Source organism: Camellia sinensis, chromosome 8 (genome assembly GCF_055761805.1).
Source record: "Camellia sinensis isolate YWXY chromosome 8, ASM5576180v1, whole genome shotgun sequence".
Taxonomy (NCBI): Eukaryota; Viridiplantae; Streptophyta; class Magnoliopsida; order Ericales; family Theaceae; genus Camellia; species Camellia sinensis.
In genome coordinates, this window is record NC_138968.1 from 134,749,924 (window position 1) to 134,773,701 (window position 23,778).

General features: G+C 41.7%; 3 protein-coding genes across 3 annotated transcripts; all 3 read left to right on the forward strand.

Annotated features, from left to right (window-relative positions):
• The first annotated feature begins 3,264 nt into the window (after positions 1-3,264).
• Positions 3,265-4,026, forward strand: LOC145798072 (EP1-like glycoprotein 2). Its single transcript, XM_082885535.1, has 2 exons — positions 3,265-3,741; positions 3,919-4,026. Exons 1-2 carry the CDS (start codon positions 3,265-3,267, stop codon positions 4,024-4,026), a joined length of 585 nt encoding a protein of 194 aa, XP_082741661.1.
• An 8,032-nt stretch (positions 4,027-12,058) lies between these two features.
• On the forward strand, positions 12,059-12,589 carry LOC145798073 (uncharacterized). Its single transcript, XM_082885536.1, has one exon. The coding sequence runs from the start codon at positions 12,059-12,061 to the stop codon at positions 12,587-12,589; it is 531 nt and encodes a 176-aa protein (XP_082741662.1).
• Positions 12,590-17,419: 4,830 nt separating this feature from the next.
• Positions 17,420-19,135, forward strand: LOC114277338 (G-type lectin S-receptor-like serine/threonine-protein kinase SD2-5). The gene is made up of 4 exons (XM_082885537.1): positions 17,420-17,516; positions 17,917-17,998; positions 18,084-18,348; positions 18,395-19,135. The coding sequence occupies exons 1-4, from the start codon at positions 17,420-17,422 to the stop codon at positions 19,133-19,135; spliced, it is 1,185 nt and encodes a 394-aa protein (XP_082741663.1).
• The last annotated feature ends 4,643 nt before the right edge of the window (positions 19,136-23,778 follow it).

Genomic DNA, 23,778 nt, shown 5'->3' on the forward strand with positions numbered 1-23,778 from the left:
TCCAAAAAAGCCACCAAAAAAGCCAAAAAACCAAAAAGTCGACTTTTTACTAACTTCCCAAAACACTCCTTTGTTATAGTTGACTAGGTGTGTGTGAGAGAAAATGTGATTGAGAAGTAGAGATAAAAGAGAAAAAATGATTAATTGATGTGCAGGAGAGAAAAAATGATTTTTAAACAAAATTTTAAAAAAATTTCTTAAAAATTATATCTTAAAATACAAACCAAACAAACCCAAAAAGAATTGAACAACATTTCAAGTGTCACCCTCTTAAAATATATACATATATATATATATATATACTTTCCTATTAATTGACAGGAAATGTTATTATATGCATTGTTATTTATATTATTTGAATTGACAGGAAATGTTATTATATGTATTCTTATTTATATTATTTTTTTAATTATGATTAATGTACGAGCACGAAATAATTCTTCTCGTATAATCTTGTTGATCAAGTCTGTGCTTCTCTAAACGTCGTCACTTTACTCCCTGAAAACACAAACGTGAGTTAGCCGGCGGGTGTGTGCCGGATACCTCTCCGATGCCTAAGTCAGCAAAATAGACAAAATCTTTGTGTATTCGAGAATCAAAGTTGTGTTACATCTCTATAGGTGATGTTGTGAGTTTTTATAGGTTCCACGTGGCATAATCCTAGTAGGACTCTTATTTCTCCATGTAGAGTCCTCATAGGAATCACACTCCTAAAAGATAATGCTTATCCTTCAACACCCCCCTTACTGTTTAAACCAAGTGAGATGGTTTTACCTCGGTAGTATGACAACACGACCGAGCTAACATAGCCATGCTAATGCGGTAGAAATGACAGAGCTCTAACTAGCTCGGTTCTTCTCTTCATTGTTTGTACCTCAGTTTCGCCTGTTGAGACCGAGCTAACCATAACATGGACCGAGCTAATCAAGAGCAAGGTCCGGAGGAAGGCTCAAATCATCTTGGCTTTGAATGGTATGACTGAGCTAATTACACCGTACTGACCGTGGTAACCATAACCACAAATGGACCGAGCTAACCGCACGGTCCTTTTACTGGGCCCTTTTGACCGCGGCCCACAGAACGGCTCATTACCGCGCCTTGGCCTAGCTAGGCCCTAGTGCACATAAAAACTTCTCTCTCAATTGCCCCTTAATTCCATCTGCACAGCATGATTGGGATTACCTATTTCCAGTCGTGCTAAAACTTCTAGCCTTTCAACAGAGATAAAATGCCGCCGTGCTACCAATAGGTTCGGTCAAAAAACGTCTCTTCAGTCACACTGTTATCTGAACCGCTTGCTATTCCATAGACACGTGGCAAGCCCTTAATGGTTAAGCACAGCTGTCCAGCCGTCTTCGTACCTCGCATATTTTGAACAGTCTCGCCAAAAACTCGCGCTTTTCACAAAAACCATACTCTTTGAACCAAACACACCGCTATTCATCTTCTTCTCTCTACTTTCTAAACTTGCATTTTTCCTCAATACCGCATCTGAAAAAGCTCGTATTCTCTGCTGGTATTGTTGTCACCTTCGATTCCTTCATTTCGAACTGGTAAGTGGCTCAAATCTCTTATTTTTCCATTCATTTTTGTGAGTATGCATAATATAGATACATATATACTCATGTATAACACGAAACATTCTCTAAGTAAACATGTTATGAGTAAGAACAGGCAGCACCAAAAACGAAACGCCCAAACCATAGGTTTATGTTTAAGAGCACACCCTCTAGATTCAAAAAAATTATGAGGTTTGAATCTAGAATCGTGGTGTGACCGAGCTAAAACCCTCTTTGGGCAACTCAAGGCTTAGGTACAACCGAAGTAAAACTTACAAGCCAAACCTGTAGTTACAATCAGTTCAAGAACCTTCTGTATCATTTAGCCAGGCTAACGAGCTGTATTAGGTTTGTGCACTACCACGCTAGGAAGCCTTTACCAATGACCGTGCTATAAGGGGACCAAATCAGCTCTCTGGCTTAGTCAAAACCGAATTAAGAATGTTGCACCCTAAGCTTCAACCGGGATACGAACCCCTTATAGCCTAACCGGGCTAAAGTCCATCGCTTCAACCGAGCTAAGGACGGATAGTATCCCACACAGCCGAGCTAGGACTCCATTTATTTTGCCTTTATTTCTTTTAGCACGGTCCAATGATCTGTGCTTGACACCTTTCCTTTTCACTTTGCAGACTTAGGTTGGCCAGGCACTCCCTTGAATGATCAACCGAGATACTCAACATCATCTCACCACTGAGCTAATACTCAGTTAAATTATACATAATTTAAGACCACATGGGTAAATATAGGTTGTTAGTAAACTCTCCAGGGGCTATGGCCGAATTTCGAAGGGACTACCATATCCCTGATGATGTCCACCTTAGCTTAGCCGAACTAGACACTACTCCTTGGGGAAAAACTGGCTTCGTTTCCTTTACCCTCCTTTCCATTGTAAAAACCGGACTCCGATTCCCTGTATAGCCTCTTCTTTGTGAATTCCTCAGACAAACAAATCTTTGCCCTACCTAGCTTTTCACCAATTCTTACCGAATAATAAATGGCATCGCCGAGCTAAATCGCCGGCTTGGCCACAACCTCGGTTTAGTCGAGCTATTTCACCAGTACTCTCTGGGCCAAAATGAAGATGGATGGGTTTATTATTTAAGAATAAGACGCCGCAGAGAGAAAATAATGAAAAATAACCCAGACAAAGATGTAAACGAGGACGATTTTTTCTGGGTCTCGGACAACTTCGAAGACTAAGAAGCCCAGATCCCGGGCGACTGAATTAATTGGAATAAAGGAGTAGCCGGTATACATACCTCGGCTCACTTTTTGCATTCCTTACTCTGTTTGTAAGCTTTGAACTGCACTAACCCTTGTGTTTTTTCCTTATGCAGATTTGGACTTTTTAAAGTCACAGTACAGTTACCCTAACCTAGACGCCGTTCGCGCCGCACTTCGACATCTTGACCGAGGTTGGGCCAAGTTGCTTAAAACTCAAACAACAAAAAAAAACCAAAAAAAAAAAAAAAACCAACCCCACCAGACCGAAATCAGCCACAGGAAAAACCCACAGCAGCAAACAAAATACCCACAGCAGCAGCTCCATCTACTAGCTAGCAGAACAATCACAAAACAACCATACCAGCTTCTGAGACTCAAACAACAAAACATAACAAAAAAACCATCCCCACCAGACCAAAACCAGCCACAGCAACAACTCGATCTGCAAACAAAGAAAATACCCACAGCAGCAACTCCAATGGCTAACATAATTGCACCTCCAATGGCTAACTTATCTACTAATTGGAGCAACAACCCCTCAATTTACACCGATTTTTCATTAGTTCTTGAAGAATCGTCCAATATTGGCTCACATTTGATATGTGGCTTCTATTGCCCTTCAACTCAACAAACTCAGTCATCATGCCTCTTCGGTGTTGTAATCTTCGATAGTATATACCATCCATCTATCAACAACTTTTCCTTTATAAGAGCCCCGCAACTGGCTTGGTCAGCTAATGGAGAGCGTCCTATTCAAATTAATGCCACCTTACAACTCACTGAAGATGGAGATTTGATATTGCATAACTTGGATGGCACTTTCGTATGGTCTACCAACACATCATCAAAGTCCGTTTTCGGCATGAAATTCACCAAATTGGGAAACCTAGTCCTCTTTGACCCAAATAGTGAAATGGTTTGGCAGTCATTTGATCACCCAACCGACTCCTTACTTGTTGGTTAGGCTTTGTTTCCTGGTCAGAAGCTCATCTCCAGCACATACGCATCGAATTGGACTCCAGGTTTGTTTTCGCTAATGCTTCAGCATCACAGTCTGTCCAGTTATCTAGGATCCAATCCACTCTTGGTCTATTTTGAAATTTATTCAGATGTCAACTATGTCAAATTTCAGAACGAAAGCTTTATTGGGCAGAAAATCCCTCTTACATCATCATCGTCAGCTCAGTTCATAAGGTTGGATCCTAATGGGCATTTGACGGCTTATGAGTTGGCAAGATAGGAATGGAATGAGGTGGCAGATCTGCTGACATCCTATGGTGTTTCGAGCGGTGAGTGTGGGTATCCCATGTCCTGTGGCAATTACGGCATATGTTCTTCAACTGCGCAGTGTGCCTATCTTGACGATGCCAATAGTGAAATAAACACTTTCAGGCAAATAAGTTATAGGCAACCCAACCTTGGATGTTCCTTTGCTACATCCATTTCTTGTGACCATTCTCAATATCACACCCTATTTGAGCTTAACAATATGAAGGGGCTGAATATGAAATGGGTCGGATCCAAGCCTTGGGCAGCCCAATCCACTAAAGCCCAAATCTAAGTGGGTGAGATGCATATATGGGCAAGCCAATTGAGCCTAACTCCATGATCAACAGTCTACCCAAGTCCTCAAGCACTTGGGCCCAACCCGCAGTGGAAAGGCTAGTCTAGCCGCGATGTTGGGCTGGGCCGAGCTGCAAGACCTAATCTATGGGCTGAACTAAAGTGGGCCGAGCCCATACAAGGATATCTGAATGGACTAGCCCATCGCTATAAACGATCTTGTAAAAGGCCGAGCCGAGGCAAAACGGTACCGAGCTGAGGAAACCCCTTAGAGAAACGTAGAAGCTATGAATGCATGCACATTGAGGATGCCACCTCGGCTGGTCCCCTACACCTAGAATCACGGAAGCTGTTAAACCAGAAGAATGTGGTTTGTTATCAACATGACTACAATGAGTATATGCATTCTATGACAACTACCAAGTGGTCCTCCACCTTGGGCAATGCTAAAAGGAAACTTGGCAGCACCTGAGCTCCATGAAACTATCTTGAGCAACAAGCAAGGAACCCAATATATACTACATGAACTTCATATTGAAGGTAATTGAACTATTCCAAGCTGAACCCCACTTACTTACAAACTCAACTCTCTACACTTCTTCTCCGATCACTGATTTCCACACCGGAGGGGTTATCTAGCCAACCCCGGCCGGGCAGCTCTTATGGTGCTTCTTGTGGCAGGAACCTCAATCCTTGGATAGTCCAACTGAGCGTGGAGCCCCGATCTACTTTCATCTAGTGCGGAATCCGGTACGCACAATTGGTGCAGTGAGCGTGGACCACTTTGTCTCTAAGCTCTGCACTTAGTTCCCGTGATTGGGATTGAAGACATCCCACCTTCAACACATACTCCACAGACGGAGAAGACAAAGGACAAAGGCTTAGCACTCCCAACAGTCCTAGAAGAACAAATTGGAAACAATAACCAGACCCCTAAATCCGTCGAGCATCGATTGCCCTTCGCTGGAGGTTCTTCTCATCACTTTCTTCTGGAAAAGGATTACAGAGATCGAATCATAGACTCCATGGTGATGGAGATACAGGAGCTGAAAGTGCAACTTAAAAGGGTGTTGGGTGATCCAATGGAAAAGAAGATTGAAGTAGAGCCCTCTCGTTTGCGACAGAGGAGCTCATCTAGAGAGCCACCAGTGAAGAAGTTCCCTAGAAATGAGTCTGGGCAACAAAGCCAGCCTATCCCGGTACAGAGTGAGGCGGCGAGCAGCCACACCCGTGGGTCACGCCGGAGAAGGGCTAAGAGGCAGAAGACGGATAGCCAATAGACTGAATACCCTCCTCAAGACCTTCGTACTTGGTTGATCGGCAATAAGCAGAACGAGCAACATCGGGATCATCTGGACCGTACCATTCACCAGAGAGAGCACCGAGTGCTGGATAGGCTCGTCTCCTCACCATTCTCCCTGGAAATTGAGGCCATGAGACCTCCAAAGAAATTCACCCCACCAAAGTTCACTTCGTACGATGGGAAGTCGGACCCACTGACGTATATTAGCCATTACAGAGAGATGATGTCTCTATGGAGCCGAGATGAGGCACTGATGTGCAAAGTCTTCCCATCCAGCATGGGAGAAATCGGACTTCGATTGTCACGACCCCATTCTGTCCCTAGTAGAATGGTGCCGGGATGGCCAGTAATTCGAGATTACCAAAGGCCAACTTACAAAGATTCACACACAATCAGAGTATACATATAGGGCCTACATGTGCGGAAGCAATAAATTTAAAACTAAATAGTCCACAAGAGCGGTGCATAGATCAAATGAAATGTCATACATCTTAATATAGCTTACAACTTGGATACAATAAAATAAAGTACAAAATACATCTTGATCAAAAGGCTTGTCAAGCTGACAAATACAAAAGAAATAACCGCAAGCCAAGAAGCATAATCTTCAAGATGCTACAAAACATGAAATCCAAAAACATCTTGCAACAATCATCTAGGCATCACCGCCTTCCTGCTCGTCACCTACATATATATAGAGAGGATGAACTTGGATACTCAGTGAATCAGTAATAAAGGTTTTGCATGAATGATATTCAAGTTCTCTTTTCTAACAATACATAGCATATCTTGTACAAAATCAAGGAATGAACCAAGTCCATCTGTCAAATCTTCAAGGGATGCTTACTAGCATCAATATAATACAAGGGATGACATTTCGGACAAAACAAACCCACGCGGAAAACCGTCAGTGGCAAAACAAGGGTGCAGTTGCATTATAGTCCCCTGGCACTAAGGACTTTCAAAACAAGGGTGCAGTTGCATTATAGTCCCCTGACACTAAGGACTTTCAAAACAAGGGTGTAGCTGCATTATAGTCCCCTGACACTAAGGACTTTCCCAGAATGTCATCAAAACAAATATAGTACTTGATACCAAAAACTAGGGATAATTGTTCATGCTTGATCAAATACTTTTCCAAAACAAAGCAAAGCAAAGCTTTCATCAAAACAATATAACATAGCTTTATTAAAAATGCCACTCACTTAGCTCTTCGGGTGTAGGGATTAAGGCAAGGATCCAAGACCTACAAATACATAATAAAGTCTACTGAATGCACTTCAAGAAGACAAGAAGAGATGCTCAAAGATGGATATGAAATGCATCCTTAAAACAAGCTTTACATGACAGGAAAGGATCTCGACATTTCTTTCAAAATCAAGTCAAAACAAAGCAAAACATGCTGAGAGTTACAACACTACCTTTTCGCCTAGGGGAAACATGCTGGGTACTAACCAGGTCTAGGCCGAGGCCCCACACCTCTTGGCCGAGGTGTGTTCCCGACGACCACATTCAAGGAAATGAAGTCTGGGAAAATTTGGGTTTTCCTCATGAAGAACATGAAGAACATGAACATGAAGAATATGAATGCTAAAATCATAACTTTTTTATTCAAAATCTGACATTTCATGAGATGAGTTCGAAAACATGGACCTAGGTACCCATACTTGAAGATCTTATGAAAGCAAACACAAAAACATGGATCTTGATACAAACTTTCTGATCAAAATATGGTTTTTCTTCAAGAACACATGAACACCATTTTCTCTTTCTAAAACAACTTTAAACCAATGCATGGCTCATGAATCATGCTGGATCATGCAATGCAGTCGGATCAACATAAAGAATAACAAGAGTAAATCAAGATTCTAACCTCAAAACATGGGTTAAATGGCTGTAACTCTAAAGATCAAGCTTGGGATCTAGCTCCCTCACTCCAACTTCCTCTCCTCTTCCTAGAGCTTCTCTCTCTACCATGCAAGAGATGTAACACAAAATGATATAATTCTAACTCTGCTGGCTAACTAAACCCTCTGCTGGGACATGTGGCAACGGCTGGTTAGATCCCCTAAAAAAGGTGATAGATTGATAAGACAAGAGCATGACAAAGTGTAAGCAACAAGTAAGGTGACATGGGTACTTTGGCGGGTAATGATCTCGGCTAGGACAAAGCTTCGGCAAGGTCTCAATGATCTCGGCTAGGAAGGACAGCACTTGGCCTAGCTATGCCACACCTTGGCCTAGATGTGCCACACCTTGGTCTAGGTCGTACCAGTCCAGGGACAAGATCACTTTGGTATAACATCTCGGCCTAGATAATACACATCTCGACCTTGGTGATGAACACCTCGGTCTAGATAATGACATCTCGGCCAACATGTCAGGGTGAGGGTGGAGGTCAACCAGAGTGGTTCTGAGATGGTCCTAGGTGTAAGAAGTTCAAAGGTGTAACCTAGGCTTAAGGTGACTTCGGCTAAACTAACACCAAGCAAGGAACAAAACATGCAAGCAACTCTTAAACGAAACTAATCAAAATCTGCAAAGATGCAAGCTAAATCAATACAAGGATCATGCAAAAATGTACACAAGTATGACTAGGATAAAGTGAGGGTTGCTACATCGATGGTTTGATCGAATCCCCGCTGGATCAATTCAAGGCTGGAAGCAGCTCTCCGAAGAGTTCCTAGCCAGGTTCGTCTCCAACACTAGGATCCCGAAAGAGCCAGATACACTGTTCAGTCTCCGAAAGGAGCAGGAAGAAACGCTGCGCAGTTATGCTGGGAGGTACTGGGAAGAGTACAATGACTTGGAGGAAAACGTGTGCAGTGAGTAGAAGGCCGTTATGTCTTTCAAACATGGTCTGCGCCCGGAAAGTAAGTTGAGACAATCACTTACCAAGCGCCCGGTGACAGCATTGAAAGATTTGCGTGTCAGGATTGAGCAGTATGCTTGCCTCGAAGATGATCAGATCCCCATCGAGGTAGCATCAGCAAAACAAACAGCGAGAAGAGAATAGATCGAGGAGAACACCAAGGGTTCACGGTGAATGAGGTGGATAAGTCCAAATCTCACGAAGCCGTTGTGACTGTATTCAAAGAACCGATCTATCGAATCCTAGAAAAGATCAAGAGAGAGCCCTTCTTTGTTTGGCCGCCGAAAATGTTGGGAGATCTGGCTCGGAGCAATCAGAAGCTCAGATGCACCTACCATCAAGACAGGGGGCACATGACTTAGAACTACAGGGCACTGAAGCAACACTTGGAGGACCTAGTAGCAGCTGGGCACCTCTGGGATTACATTGATCAGGATAAGGAAATGACCGAACTGGGGAACCCACCACCAGAACTGAATATTGAGCACCCACCTCGGTTGATAATAAATGTGATCCATGGAACAGTGACTCAGGAATCTGAGGAGACACTGAAAGAAGAGATTGCTAAGGCTATGCAAATTTAGCAGGTCGTGTCAGTAGAGCCTGTATCCAAAAAGGTACGCACGATACCCAAATCCCCTTTGTGCACTGTTTCATTTACTAGAAAGGATTCAGAAGGCATACAACACCCACATACTGATGCACTGATTATAACTGTGGGAATTGGGAAACAGTTTGACATAAAACGAGTCCTGGTAGATCAAGGCAGTGCAGCAGACATATTGTATTATGACTTGTTCAAGATGCTTGGTCTCTCCGAGTAGCACCTCACCCCAGTGGCAGCCCCCTTAGTTAGCTTCAATTCACAGGTAGAATAGTGTTTCCAGTTGTGGCAGGAACAAAAACCGTCCAGATAGAGTTTCTAGTTATTAATACACCATCCCCTTACAACGCCATACTTGGTCGTCCATGGATTCATCAAATGGAGGCGGTCCCTTCAACCTACCACTAGCTCATCTGTTTCCTAACGGAACACGGAGTAGAGCAGATCTCAAGAGATCAAGTTGCGTCCAAACATTACTTCATAGTGGCACTAAAGGCAAAGCAATGCTGCAACCGGGTACAGACAGTGGAAGTGGCCGAACAACCAGTCTTGGAAGATGTAGGGTGAGCCCTAGAGGAAAAGATAGTCCTGGTAAAAGAAGATGATCCAGAAAAGTACTTCCTTATCGGTACCTCGCTAGGCGCTGATGAGAAACTTCAACTGCTGGAACTGTTGAGGGAAAATATGGAGGTATTCGCATGGTCAACATATGATACTCCAGGGTTGAATCCAAAATTTGCTTGCCACAAGCTTAACATCAACCCTTCCGCTCGGCCCGTTGTACAAAAAAGTCAGAGATCCTCAGTTGAGCACACTGAAGCAGTAATTGTCGAAGTCGAAAAACCCCTAGCATCGGGAGCGATCAGAGAAGTTCAGTACCCACAATGGCTGTCCAAAATAGTCGTAGTCAAAAAGAAGTATGGAAAATGGAGAGTTTGCATTGATTTCACTTGCTTAAACAAAGCTTGCCCCAAAGATAGCTTTCCGCTGCCTCGCATTGATCAACTGGTAGACTCAACAGCAGGGCATGAGCGCATGAGCTTTCTGGACACTTATAGCGGCTATCACCAGATACCACTGTTCGGTCCGGATCAAGAAAAGACAACATTTATCAATCTAAGGGGAACTTATTGCTACAAAGTAATGCCATTCGGCCTCAAGAACGCCGGGGCAACCTACCAGCGAATGATCACTCGGATGTTCAAGGCCCAACTTGGGAAAATCATGGAAGCTTATATAGATGATATGGTAGTAAAAAGCAAGCTCGCTACAAACCACCTTACAGACTTGGGAGAAGTTTTTGGCATCATGAAAAACCATTAGCTTCGCCTCAATGCCTCGAAATGCACTTTCGGGGTAGGAACATGGAAGTTCTTGGGATACATGGTCACTCACTGAGGAATCAAGGCGAATCCGGATCAAATCAAAGCAATACAAGATTTTAAAGTACCAACAAAGGATAAAGAGCTGTAGAAACTGGCCGGAATGGCGGCCGCCCTGAATCGGTTCATCAGTAAATCTTCAGATCGGATGAAGCCCTTCATCTAGTTATTGAGGAAAAGGGCAGCGTTTGAATGGGGTTCCGAGTGTACCGAAGCACTGCAAAGTCTCAAAAGATACCTCAGCACACCACCTCTTCTGTCCACTCTAGAACCAGGAGAGGAGCTGTACCTATATCTAACAGTCTCAGATCATGCCGTAAGCATAGTATTAATTCGAGAAGTTAACAAGGAACAGAGGCCAGTATACTTTGTTAGCAAGACTTTACTAGATGTCGAGACACGGTATCTATCCTTGGAAAAGTTAGCTTATGCGCTGCTTATCACCTCGAGAAAGTTACAACACTACTTCCAGGGGCATACCATCAATGTCCTCACTGAATTCCCCCTCAGATATGTATTCAGTCGAGCCGATTTCTCTGGCTGAACAGCAAAATGGGTGGTAGAACTTGGTGAGTTTGACATTCGGTATCAACCCAGGACGGCAATCAAGGCCTAGGTCTTAGCAGATTTCGTCGCACAATTGGCTCCTACCCAGAGTACCGAGTCAGGGAATCCCAGTTCGGCACAGGTGCCACACACCACTGAACAGGGAAAGCACTGTGCTTCGGAAGCATGAAAACTCTTTATTGGAAACATCTGGTAGCTTTATGTTGACGGGTCATCCAATAACCGAGGCTCGGGGGCAGGAGTAGTACTTATCTCACCAGAAGGATTTATTTGGGAACAGGTTCTCAGGCTCGGTTGGAAGGCTTCAAACAATGAGGTAGAGTACAAAGCATTATTGGCTAGCTTACGTAGTGCCAAACACTTCAGTGCAGAACAACTTCTTGTTTTCAGCGATTCACAATTGGTGGTAAACCAGCTTTCTGGGGTCTATGAAACATGAGATGAAAGAATGGCTATGTACGCAGGCAAGGCCAAAGACCTACTCAAAAAGTTTCAATCCATATGAGTGGAACGAATTAGTCGGGACAAAAACAACCATGCTAATGCTCTGGCTTGCCTCGGCTCATTAGTACATACCAAAGATGTTAGAAAAGTTTGGGTTGAGTTCGTGCCAGAACCAAGCAGTGCATCTCCAGTCCTCTGTAGCAACCTAGAGCCGAGCTGGACGGATCCGATACTTGCTTTCTAAAATCTGGTACTCTCCCCAGAGATAAAAAGGAAGCCAACAAAGTCAGACATAGGTCAGCTCGGTTTTGGATCTCATCATCTGGGAAGCTGTACAGACACTCCTATGTTGGCCCTTATCTTCTATGTGTGCATTCAAATCTGGCCGAGAATGTTCTCTACGAAATTCACGATGGGATTTGTGGATGCCATATTGGTGGAAGGTCACTGGCATACCGAGCCCTCACTCACGGGTACTGGTGGCCACAGATACAACAAGATGCACAGTAGTATGTACAAAAGTGTGATAAATGTCAGATGTTTGCTCCACTCATTCATCAACCAGCCAAAACTCTCACTCTACTCACCAGTCCATGGCCCTTTGCCCAATGGGGTCTGGATATTATCAGACCATTGGCACGAGGCACTAGGAACAGGCTATTCTTCATTGCTGCAACTGACTATTTCACTAAGTGGGTTGAAGTCGAGGCGCTGACAAGTATCAAAGAAGCGGTCACAAAGCTATTTGTCATGAGAAACGTGGTGGTGCGTTTCGTCATCCTGCGGATACTGATTGCGGATAATGGAACACAGTTCTATGGAAAGATCTTCAAAAAGTTCTGTGTCGACCTCAGGATTGAGTATAGGAACTCTTCTCCAGGGTACACACAAAGTAATGGACAGGCAGAAGCGTCAAGCAAAACCATCATCAACAGAGTAAAGAAACGGCTTGAGCATGTAAAAGCCCTAACTTATGGAATGGAGACCATCATCCCACTCAAAGTACGTCTCCCAACCCTTCGGTCTGAATTGTTTGAAAGCACCAGTAATGAGGAAGTTATTGTATAAGCACTGGATATGGCAGAAGGCCGAAGAGAAGTCGCACTTATCAGACTTATAGCGTATCAGCAGCAGCTCATCCAGAGTTTCAACTAAAAAGTTTTCCCAAGGCAATTTACACCTGGAGAATTGGTTTTGAGGAAAGTTATGGATCACAAAAGAGTGCCTGGCGAGGGCAAACTTGGGCCTAACTGGGAAGGTCCGTAGAAGGTCACAATTGCTGCTGGAAATGGAGCTTACTACCTAGAGGATCTCAAAGGTAGAGCCATACCTTGGCCCTGGAATGTAGCAAATCTCAAGAAATATTATCAATAGAATTAAACCCCAACTTCTTTATCAGGATGTAAAGACATTTACCTTTTGGCCAATACAGAGGCCTCCTCACTTCTCTCAAGACTATCAAATTTTTGTAATAAGCTTTGGTGTTCACCAAATGGAATTAGCTTTGATGCTTATCAAACGGAATTAGCTTTGGTACTTACCAAACGGAAATAGCTTTGATGTTTATCAAACGGAATTAGCTTTGATGCTTATCAAACAGAATTAGCTTTGGTACTTACCAAACGGAAATAGCTTTGATGTTTACCAAACGGAAATAGCTTTGATGTTTATCAAACGGAATTAGCTCTGATGCTTATCAAACAGAATTAGCTTTGGTACTTACCAAACGGGAATAGCTTTGATGTTTATCAAATGGAATAAGCTTTGATGTTTATCAAACGGAATATGCTTTGGTCTTAACCCAAATGGACTTAGTTTCAGAACGACTGAACGGAATTAAAATTTAGTTAGCACTCAAACATGCGAAGTGGAACTACTTGGTGGAATTATGTTTGGCAACTAAATTGGACTTTAGCCAAGCAGAATTGCTTGGTGGAAACTGCACTAACATATCTTAAGTAAACATCTCTGAGTCTACAAAGTCTCTTAAGTATCGTCACATCAACACTTCAGTAATGCTGCATACAAACAGAGTTAGAACAAACTAAGCTAAGTTCTATTGGGAGCAAACCTCTAGCATTAGTCTTACTCAACTACAGCTGGGGGCAAAACAATTTTTTTTTCAAACCAACCTGGACTTGAGTAAGACACATCTTCATGCCTTTATCCCATTCAAATGCACTTATGTTATCAAAGTTGCAACAGACTTAAGCAGTTCTACCTAAGAGCACAATCTTCAGTACCAATCTTACTTAGCTCCAGGTGGGGGCAAACAATTGTTTTTTAGAACCAACCTGGACCTAAGTAAGACCCTCTTACAAAATCAAGCACAACCATGTAATATATTCGTTAGCCAGGCCGAGCATCTGTTCGGCCCCGAGGTCCCAACAGTGCTCGGCCGGGGGCAAACAGCACAGAACTAGACGGAGCATCTATTCCAAGAAGTACAGAACCAGACCGAGTATCTGTTCGGCCTCGAGGTCCCAACAGTGCTTGGCCGAGGGCAAACAGTATAGAAAACATTCAGACATAGAAGCCAAACAGCATTAGATTGCAAATTCAAAAGGAAAATCCCATCATCCAACAAAAGGCACAGATAGCCTCATAGCCAACAATAAAGAAAAGAAAAGAAAAAAGAAAAATTGTCTTGGCAAGTATAGAAAGAAAGCTCGGATCGAGCCACAGTACATCAATACAGAAAAGCAAAAACTTCAATTCCTTTCAGGGAAAACTTCAGTTTTCATTAACAAAGGGAACCTCAGGAGCAGTGTCCACAATCTAGTCTAGGCCGTCTTGGGAAGGAAAAGTAGAGGCAACTCCAACTCCTTGAGAAGTGGAAGCTTCCTTAACCACGTCTCCTGCGGCTTCAGTCTCCAGGGTTCCACCCCCTTCAACGTTCATCGTTTCAATGGCAACATCACTGTCCTGAGTCTTGTTTGCAGAATCAATTTCTGGGAAAACTTCAGCTGGAAGAATAGCAGGGGTGGAGACAATCTTTGAACCCAAGGAGCTTGAGGAAACTGGGACATCCTGAAACAGAGGAGAGCCTTCAGGAACCAAGGCAGCAGCTAGAGCGCTCGACCAACCCTTCAGGAAGAGCTTGTCTCGCAGCACCAGTACCTCCTCCTTATAAGCAGCCCCAACCTCGTCCCAACCTTGTTGCCAGTGCTTGGCCTCCAACGTAGAATGCTCGGCAGCCATCACTGCGATAACGGCCTCCAGCTCGGCCATTTTTCCTTCAAGTTGAGCATGCACCCCAATAGCAGCCTCCTTTGATTTTTCAGCTGAAGCAACAATCTTGTTCAAATGGAATGCCTCCCTTTCGGCAGTTCGGCGTCCTTCTTTCTCAGCCTCCAGGCTCACCGTCAGTCTCTCAGCATTCATAGCGGCCTCCAGCATGGCCTTTTCTAGTTCTTCAACGCGAGTGATGGACAGATGCATCCTCTGAATACACTATGACGCATTACAAAGTATTAAAAGAAAGAAAACAGTAGCATAACACTAAAAGCAAGCAAAGCAAGAAAGCACTTACAACAGTTATCATCTGAAAGGTCCCATTCAGAATAAGAATATCGCGGGGCCATTATGGTCAGCCATGTCAACCGGCATCAACAGAGTCTTGGTCAAATCAAAAGCAAAATCTTGGGAAGCAACAACCGAATCAGAGATAGAAACGGGCCTGCCTTGATGCAGCATCGGCGGTTCCCATTTCTCAAGTGCTTCGTCCTCAATAGGATCTTCAGAAGCTTCCCCCACCACTATCTTGCCAGTTTTTTTCCTCCTCTTTTTTTTTCCCTTGCAGCAACCGAAGCAGATCGGCAGTAGCAGCGGGAGTTCCAGAAGCTCTCACCTCCAGTTTTACATCCACGAGGCTCTTCGCCTCGGCCTTCAATAAAGCGGTCTCCAAAGTATCAGAGGCACCAAAAGTCTCAGCCTCCAAATCCACTAGCACTCTCCTCTTCAACACGGACCCACCCCCTGCGAAACTGGGGACAGGAGAGGGCATCCTTTCAGGCAATGCACTCTGGCTTCGACGGCGATTCGTAACCAGAGGAGTGAGGGATGTGTCAGTCTTAGTATCAGAATCTAGAAGGGATGCAGTGAGCCTTGCTTTCTTCGGAATGACAGAGCGGTAAGTCACTTTGTAACCCAACAACTCTGGCGCAGACCTCTTCTTGTACCTCAGAACGGCTTTGATAGCCTCAGTATTCTCCCGGTTCAGCCTTCGCTGAAAATGAGAGGCCTCTGCAAAAAAGAAGTACCACATTAAAACAACATTGAAAACAAAGGCAAGAAATACAAAAGACACTGGAGAAAGGATTTGAACCTGGGTAGCCATCCTTCAAAGGCATCCGTTCAGACTGGAATTCGGTCCTAGCGGGGAACTCCCAGTTGCCACCAACTTGCAGAAAATCATCATTGTGCTTGTCTGAATCAGGCAAACCAGTCACTAGATGACAGTCGATCGAACGAACACGCAGGTAGTGCGTGCTATGATCCTTGTTATGAGAAAGAGTGTAGCAGCCCGAAATGTCCCAAATATCGCGATTCAAGCCCAACCGTTTGTTGAGAGCGGATACACCGCAGATGACACGAAACAGGTTAACAGATACTTGCATTAGGGTGAGTTGAACCTGGTGCAGAAATCAGCACACCAAAGGGTCGAGAGGAAAATGAATCCCTCCCTCAACGATGGATGCAATCGGAAAAGTGGCGGTATTTCTAGTGCCCATACCCTTGGCATCGACCTTTGCCAGCGAAAGGGTCACGTCATCGGGGATATTGTAATCACGATGAAACATGGCCACGGCCTTAGGAGCATCAACTAATGAGCGAAACTTTCCCATCAAACCTAACCTAGTGGTACAGGGGTAGAACTCAGATACCAAGATGGGGAACAAAACGGCGCAAGGGCCAAACAAGGTGATTGAAATAGAAAAAGACAAGAGAAGAAGGATCACAAGAGGACTTACAAAGATCAGAGTAGCGGTAGCGAACGGGCGGCGCTGAAGCAAGATCAACAGCGAAAAGTCTGAGCAGAGCACCAACGAGATTGGTTCAGAGGAACCAGAAGGGTTCTTCTTTTTTTTCTTTGAAACTCTCTAAAAGAACAAAAAAGCAAATAAAGGGATTTAGATTGATAACTAGAGCATTTATTGCACCAGCCGACGTGAAGGTACACGAAGCACGACCTTCGGTATGGAATCGACGCACTATCTCTGCACACCTATCCCACGTCATCACGTGTCACATGAAAGAACGCATGCAGGGGTTGTGTGTCAGGATTGAACTAACTGAAGCAAAACTGAGGCGACGCGGCACTTGGAGAGCAGAACAATAGCTCCCCCCAAGGGGAACCTTAGCGTGAGCTAGGGGGAAAATGAAGGGGCTGAATATCAAATGGGTCGGATCCAAGCCTTGGGCCGGCCCAATCCACTAAAGCCCAAATCCAAGTGGGTTAGATGAATATATGGGCAAGCCAATTGAGCCTAACTCCATGATCAACAGTCTACCCAAGTCCTCAAGCACTTGGGCCCAACCCGCAGTGGAAAGGCTAGTCCAACCGCGATGTTGGGTTGGACCGAGCTGCAAGACCTAATCTATGGGCCGAACTAAAGTGGGCTGAGCCCATACAAAGATATCTGAATGGACCAGCCCATCTCTATAAACGATCTTGTAAAAGGCCGAGCCGAGGCACAACGGTACCGAGCTGAGGAAACCCCTTAGAGAAACGTGGAAGCTATGAATGCATGCACATGGAGGATGCCACCTCAACTGGTCCCCTACACCTAGAATCACGAAATCTGTTAAACCAGAAGGATGTGGTTTGTTATCAACATGACTACAATGAGTATATGCATTCTATGACAACTACCAGGTGGCCCCCCACCTTGGGCAATGCTAAAAGGAAACTTGGCAGCACCTGAGCTCCATGAAACCATCTTGAGCAACAAGCAAGGAACCCTATGTATACTACATAAACTTCACATTGAAGGTAACTGAACTATTCCAAGCTGAACCCCACTTACTTACAAACTCAACTCTCTACACTTCTTTTGCGATCACTTATTCTCACACCGGAGGGGTTATCTGGCTAACCCCGGCCAGGTAGCTCTTACGGTGCTTCTTGTGGCAAGAACCTCAATCCTTGGATAGTCCAACTGAGCGCGGAGCCCCGATCCACTTTCATCTAGTGCGGAATTCGGTACGCACACAATACTAGTTACTTTTACACCCATACGCATACACATCCACGAACTTTTACTTGGATGAAAAATTAACATTAAACGATTGCAAGACAAGTTGCTTGAAAAACTGTTCATGCAAAGCAGCTTTGTTTTTAAATAGGTTGGGCTTTAATGATTCAAGGCAAGGTTGCTTATTATTATCTGAAGTCTTTGCTCTTATAAATATTGAGAGAGGGGCTGATGACGTTACTAAGTTTCTTAAAGTACAGAAATCTCCTAGGAAATCAAGGCAAGTCATAATCATACTCGGATCCGGTCTCAGTGCTTTATTTGGTGTATTTTTTTGTGGTTGCCTTTTGCTTTTTCCTTTTTAGAAATAAGGGAGAATCCGAGGAACTTGATGAGTTCTATATTGATCAACTACTAGGGATGCTTACCAGATTCTCTTACGAAGAATTGAGAGTCATGACAACCAATTTCGATAATAAGCTTGGCGAAGGAGGATTTGGGTCAGTGTTTCAAGGGACACTAAGTGATGGCACCAACGTAGCGGTGAAGCATCTCAACGATTTTGGTCAGGTTAAGAAGTCATTCTTAGCTGAAGTTGAGACAATAGGTAGCACTCACTATGTCAATTTGGTGAGATAAATTGGATTTTGTACTGAAAAATCATATCGTCTTCTAGTTTGAGTACATGTCCAATGGATCCTTGGATACATGGATCTTCCAAAGGCACCAAGAGCTCACACTTGGGTGGCAACCCCCCAAAAAGATCATCATGGATATAGCCAAGGGGCTAACCTATCTCCATGAGGAATGCAGACAAAAAATATTTCACTTGGATATCAAACCCCAAAACATTCTCTTAGATGTATGTTTCAATGCGAAAATTTCTGATTTTGGATTGTCAAAACTAATTGATAAGGACCAAAGCCAAGTTGTAACAATGATGAGGGGAACACTAGGCTATTTGGCTCTTGAATGGTTGAGCTCAATTATCACTGAGAAAGTAGATGCCTATAGCTTTGGTGTCGCGGTCTTAGAAATGTTGTGTGGGCGAAAAAATTTGGATCGATCTCATCCTGAAGAAGATATGCATTTACTAGGTCTGTTTAAGAGGAAAGTAGAAGAGGAACAACTTCTGGATATTGTTGATAAATACAATGATGACATGCAGACAAATAGAGCAAAAGTTGTGGAAATGATGAGGGTTGCTGCGTGGAGTTTACAAAGTGATTTTTTGAGGAGGCCTTCCATGTCAGTGGTGGTTAAGGTCTTGGAGGGTTCAGTTGATGTTGAAAACAATTTGGATTATAGCTTCACAACTCCTGTGGTACCAAGAGCAATTATAATTGCTGGTCACCAAGTGGAGGACAGTGGTGCTGCTACTCCATTATTTGCGTCAGCTTTATCAGGACCGAGGTAAAGAAAGTAGATTCAAACAAGCAAATTATAGCTGATTGTTTAAAGTTTTTGTATTCCTTTTCTCATGTAGTGAATTATAATCTAAGATTTTTATTTGTGCAAATCACACTCTATGATACCAAGATTAATGGTGTTTTAGGTAGCGTCGATAAAATTTCAACACTCTCAACAATATTTTCCCTTTTTATTTCTTCAAGTTATTCCATCATCATTTCCATAGTACATGCAAAAACCATATGAATGTAGTGAGCAAGATTAGATTTCCCATAGTTTTAATTTAAACATTCTCAAGTTCTGTTGTGAAGGGGAAGAAGATAGATATTTTGTGAGAGTATGTGAGTTTTCTCATGATTCAAGTAAAACAAGTAAACATCAAATTAGTGTACGATTCAAAGTTTTTTCTCCAAAAGATGTGTCAATGAATAGTAAATTAAGTTTGAAGAAGGAACAAAGCTGACTTATATTTTTGACAAATTTAGAGCCACTTTATAACTAATTAATTTGGTTAAAGTGTTATGTTCCTGAATTATTGGGAAGGAAAACATTTTGTACATCAGTTAGTCAGCATAATGTGCAATTTTTTTTCTTACTTCACTTTGAGCTTTACTGGGAAAACAAAAAGAATGTGACATGATGAACAAAAAACTTCACATTCTACTTGCCATGTTTTTGCCCCATTGATTTCCCAGAACCTATGATCTGTAACAAGAAATGGATAAACTGAAATCTGAGTTGCAAATATTTTTCTTGTATCATGTTTTACATTGATTCTGCGCATTTGATCAGTGCCCAACCTGTTGTGCGTTCAATGGCTAAATCTAATTGGGGTTGTTATCTTGACTAGAGAATGCAAGAGGTCTAATGTAAATGTCCTCTAGTAAGAGGGGTTGTTTTCTCTCTTTATGATTTGACTGATAGTCTAAGATAACTCATGAAGTGGTATTCTTGTTTGATAATTTAAGATTTAACCATTTTTATTTATTTACTGAGAGATTTTTTGTTACTCTTTTTAGTTTGAAGAATTATTTTGACTATAATTTCTTTGATGTATACACATATTGTATAATGAATATACAATAAGTAGGCCCTCTTCTACTCAGGGGCCTAATCAACCGCCTAAGTTGTCTAACCCTTGAGCCACCATTAGTTTGCAGTAGATATGGTACGATAGCGTGGCAAGTATGGACCCAAAGTGGCAAACAACAATACAAGCAAGCTATATTAAGCAAATAAATGATGAGTATCATAATCCTAGATATTTTGAAATTACTCCTTTGTCTTGCAAAGCTTCAAAATATCACAAGCTCATAAAGTTAAAGAATTTTACCTACTTCATTGTCAAGGCGGACAATTCAAGTACTATGAATACAGACATGAAAAGTGTTGTTGGAAGCTAAGCCTGCTTTAGTAGTTGCTACTACAGAGCTGCTATGTTTTGTTCAAGTGAAGTATCCAATAAAAATTCAAGTGGAAAATGCTCTATATATACTAACAGAGATTATCTCAATAAAGGTCAATATAAAGTGCAGGTTAAGTCAATAATCATATTTGTAATCAAACTAGTATCTAGTCGAGCATTTTTCTGGTCTCTTTATTATAATTTCCATATGTGTTTTCCTTTTCAAGTTAGAAAAAAGGAATTGATGAAAATGCGGAGGATTATTAGATAAAGAAATGCCGGCAATGCTCATGAGATTCTCTTACTGTGAGCTCAAAGTCACTGACTGATATAACTTCAAAAGGAAACTTTGGCAAGGATGATATCGGTCTTTGAAGGAGCTCTCTTCTAAGCAATGGTAAAACCAAAGTTGCAGTGAAGTATCTTGTTGGCTTAGGCCATGTTAATAAGTCTTTTTCTTGGCTGAACAAGTCAAGATAATAGGCAGCACTCACCATCTGAACTTGGTGAGATTGGTGGAATATTGTGTCGAGAAATCACGGACTTTTAGTTTATGAATGGGACTATTTGGTGCAACTTATGGAGCTGTTTATAACTCTCTTTTTTATATTGAAAGTTTGCGTAAGAGTATTTGGTGCAGCTTCTACTTATAGCTTATAAGATACAAATAACTATTTCAACAAAAAAAAAAAAAAAAAAAAAAGCTCATTATTGAAATGCAAGGGGAAGGTGTCATGGTATTGGAAATCCTTTGTGGATGGAAACATTTAGACGATGTACTTGTTATCAATTCCACCAGTATCAAGAACACTAGAAGCTATTGGCCACTGCTCTCTGCTATTCCATCCATTGCTATCATCTGTGCTTTGTTACAAGATGTTGGGGGAAATTTTATTCAATAAACCATCAATATTACTATAAATATTTAAATCAAAAGTAATGTAAATAAATTTTGGCTTGTCATTATGTGAGACATATAATTGCTTTTTCAAAGTTGTTACTACCTAACCACGCAAACGTATTAATAGATAATGTGTTGGACAATCTTCACTGTATTTAAATAGAATAAATTCTGTTGTGTACAAAACAACAACAAGAATAAAAGAAATAAATAAAAGGAGAGAATTTGTTTGATTACAAAAATCAAACTCGAAATAAAATTATATAAATAAAAAACAGATTTTATTTTGTTACAAAAACAAAATTAAAATCGGAATAAATAAACAAATAAAAACAACACTGAAAGTAAATTAAATAACTTACTTGATTTAATTTCTTCGAATTATTTTCTGATCAAGTCCAGTGTTTGACACTGTGTCCTTAAGACAGATTCGTCCTCTCCACGGTGCTTTCAGAATTTGGACGTCTATCTCCCAGGATAAAATGATCTACTACAAACAATAGCAGCACTACAAATTGTTTGCCTTACGAACACACTAAGTATTTATACTCTCTCTGACAAGAAAATAATGCAGCAAAATGAAGAGGAAGTTTGCAGAATTATGAAGGACGAAAATTAGAGTTACAAAATCCAAATGAGGGATGTCCTATTTATAGATGTGAAGGTGGCTCTTCGTTTTGAATTAAACAGGTATGTGGCTCTTGGTTTTGAATTGAACAGGTATCATACCTGTTGGGTTTTGAATTCAAACAGATTTGAATTAATTCAAACAGATAGTAAGACGGGAAGGGCCCTGTTTGGGTGAACAATAAATCCAAAACAGTTTAATTCTGTTTGAAAACGGGAAGGGCCCTGTTTGGGTGTGTACTAATTCCAAAACAGTTTATTTCTGTTTGAAAACGGGAAGGGCCCTGTTTGGATGAACAAAAAATCCAAACCAATTTAATTTGAATTTTGGATTTTATTTTAATAAAAAATAAAATTAAATTCAAATGTTTTTGGCCCAAAAAGATTAGAAGCCCAACCACACACCCAGGCCCAGGCCCAGGCCCAGCCCAGCCCGCCCGACCGGACGGACGGCGGCGGCGGCGCGCGTGTGGTGATTTTTGGGTCCAATGGGTCTAGCCCATTTTGCCCATAACCTCTCCCTCTAAAACACTTGGGTACCCCTTGGGGCACACCCCAAGTATCTCACCCTAAGCCTTATAAACCCTTTCAAAACCTCCCACCAAAACAATGTGGGACAAGCCAATTTACAACCTTAAGGAATTTCCACCAAAACTCCATTTCCATGGAGCACACTTTGGCTTCAATTTCCCATTCACTCGGTAATGGTTTTAAGCAACCAAATATACCACGTGAATCACAACGCGGCATAGAACGCGTTACCACTTTGACCCGAGTAAATCGACACTCGGGGCCCACCTAAAAAATAGACCGAACTTAGGAAAAAATTCTGATTTTATCCAGAATTTTATAACCATTTCCAACATAATGGACAACTCCTAGATACAAATCAAATTACTATTAGTACTTATGACGGTTGCGCACATAGAAAAAGGTAAATAAACCGTTTGTGATAAAAAAATATATATGAAAATAATAAATAAAAAAACAAGAGAAGAAACCCAAATTAACATGTTGAAAGTTAATGTCTTATATAGATATTGTAGTGTGTTTTTATTAGGGACACATCTCTTAGTTTTAAAAGAACAGATTTATTTGCTTAAATTTGAAATTCTAAATACTTTCGACACATGAAACTTAAAATTTTAGAAACAATTACATGAACTTTAACATTGAAATAAATTGATGATGATTAGTTTTGAATGATGCTGCTTTTTTCCCCCCAAAAAAAGTAAATTACACTGATCTCTCTGAGAATTAGAGAAAATACAACAAGTCTTATATTTTTAGCATATTATATGACTTCCCTTTTAGTTTGGTGATAATGGTTAAAAATGTACAATTATTTTATTATTTTTAATCATTAATACACTCTTATTAATTTAATTCCCCTACTTTATTTTTAGTTGTGAGTTTAATGATTTAATTTTAATTTTTACAAAATAATTTGCAATTAGAATAAATGTTGGGACTAAATGGAAATTAAAGTAAAGGGAGCCCAAATCAAATTCATTCCCCAAACAGCATCATACCAATCAAGAAAACACAGTTACGTGGATGAAGAAACTTAATTGGATGAGTGATGCAATGTAATGTTGGGGCAAAATCTTATTGGTTGGATAATGCAAAGATGTATGAGACAGAATTCTATTTGATGAATGAGTTCCAAAGGCAATTGGATGGCTGATGGTTAAAAGGTGCATGCAGAATTTCTATT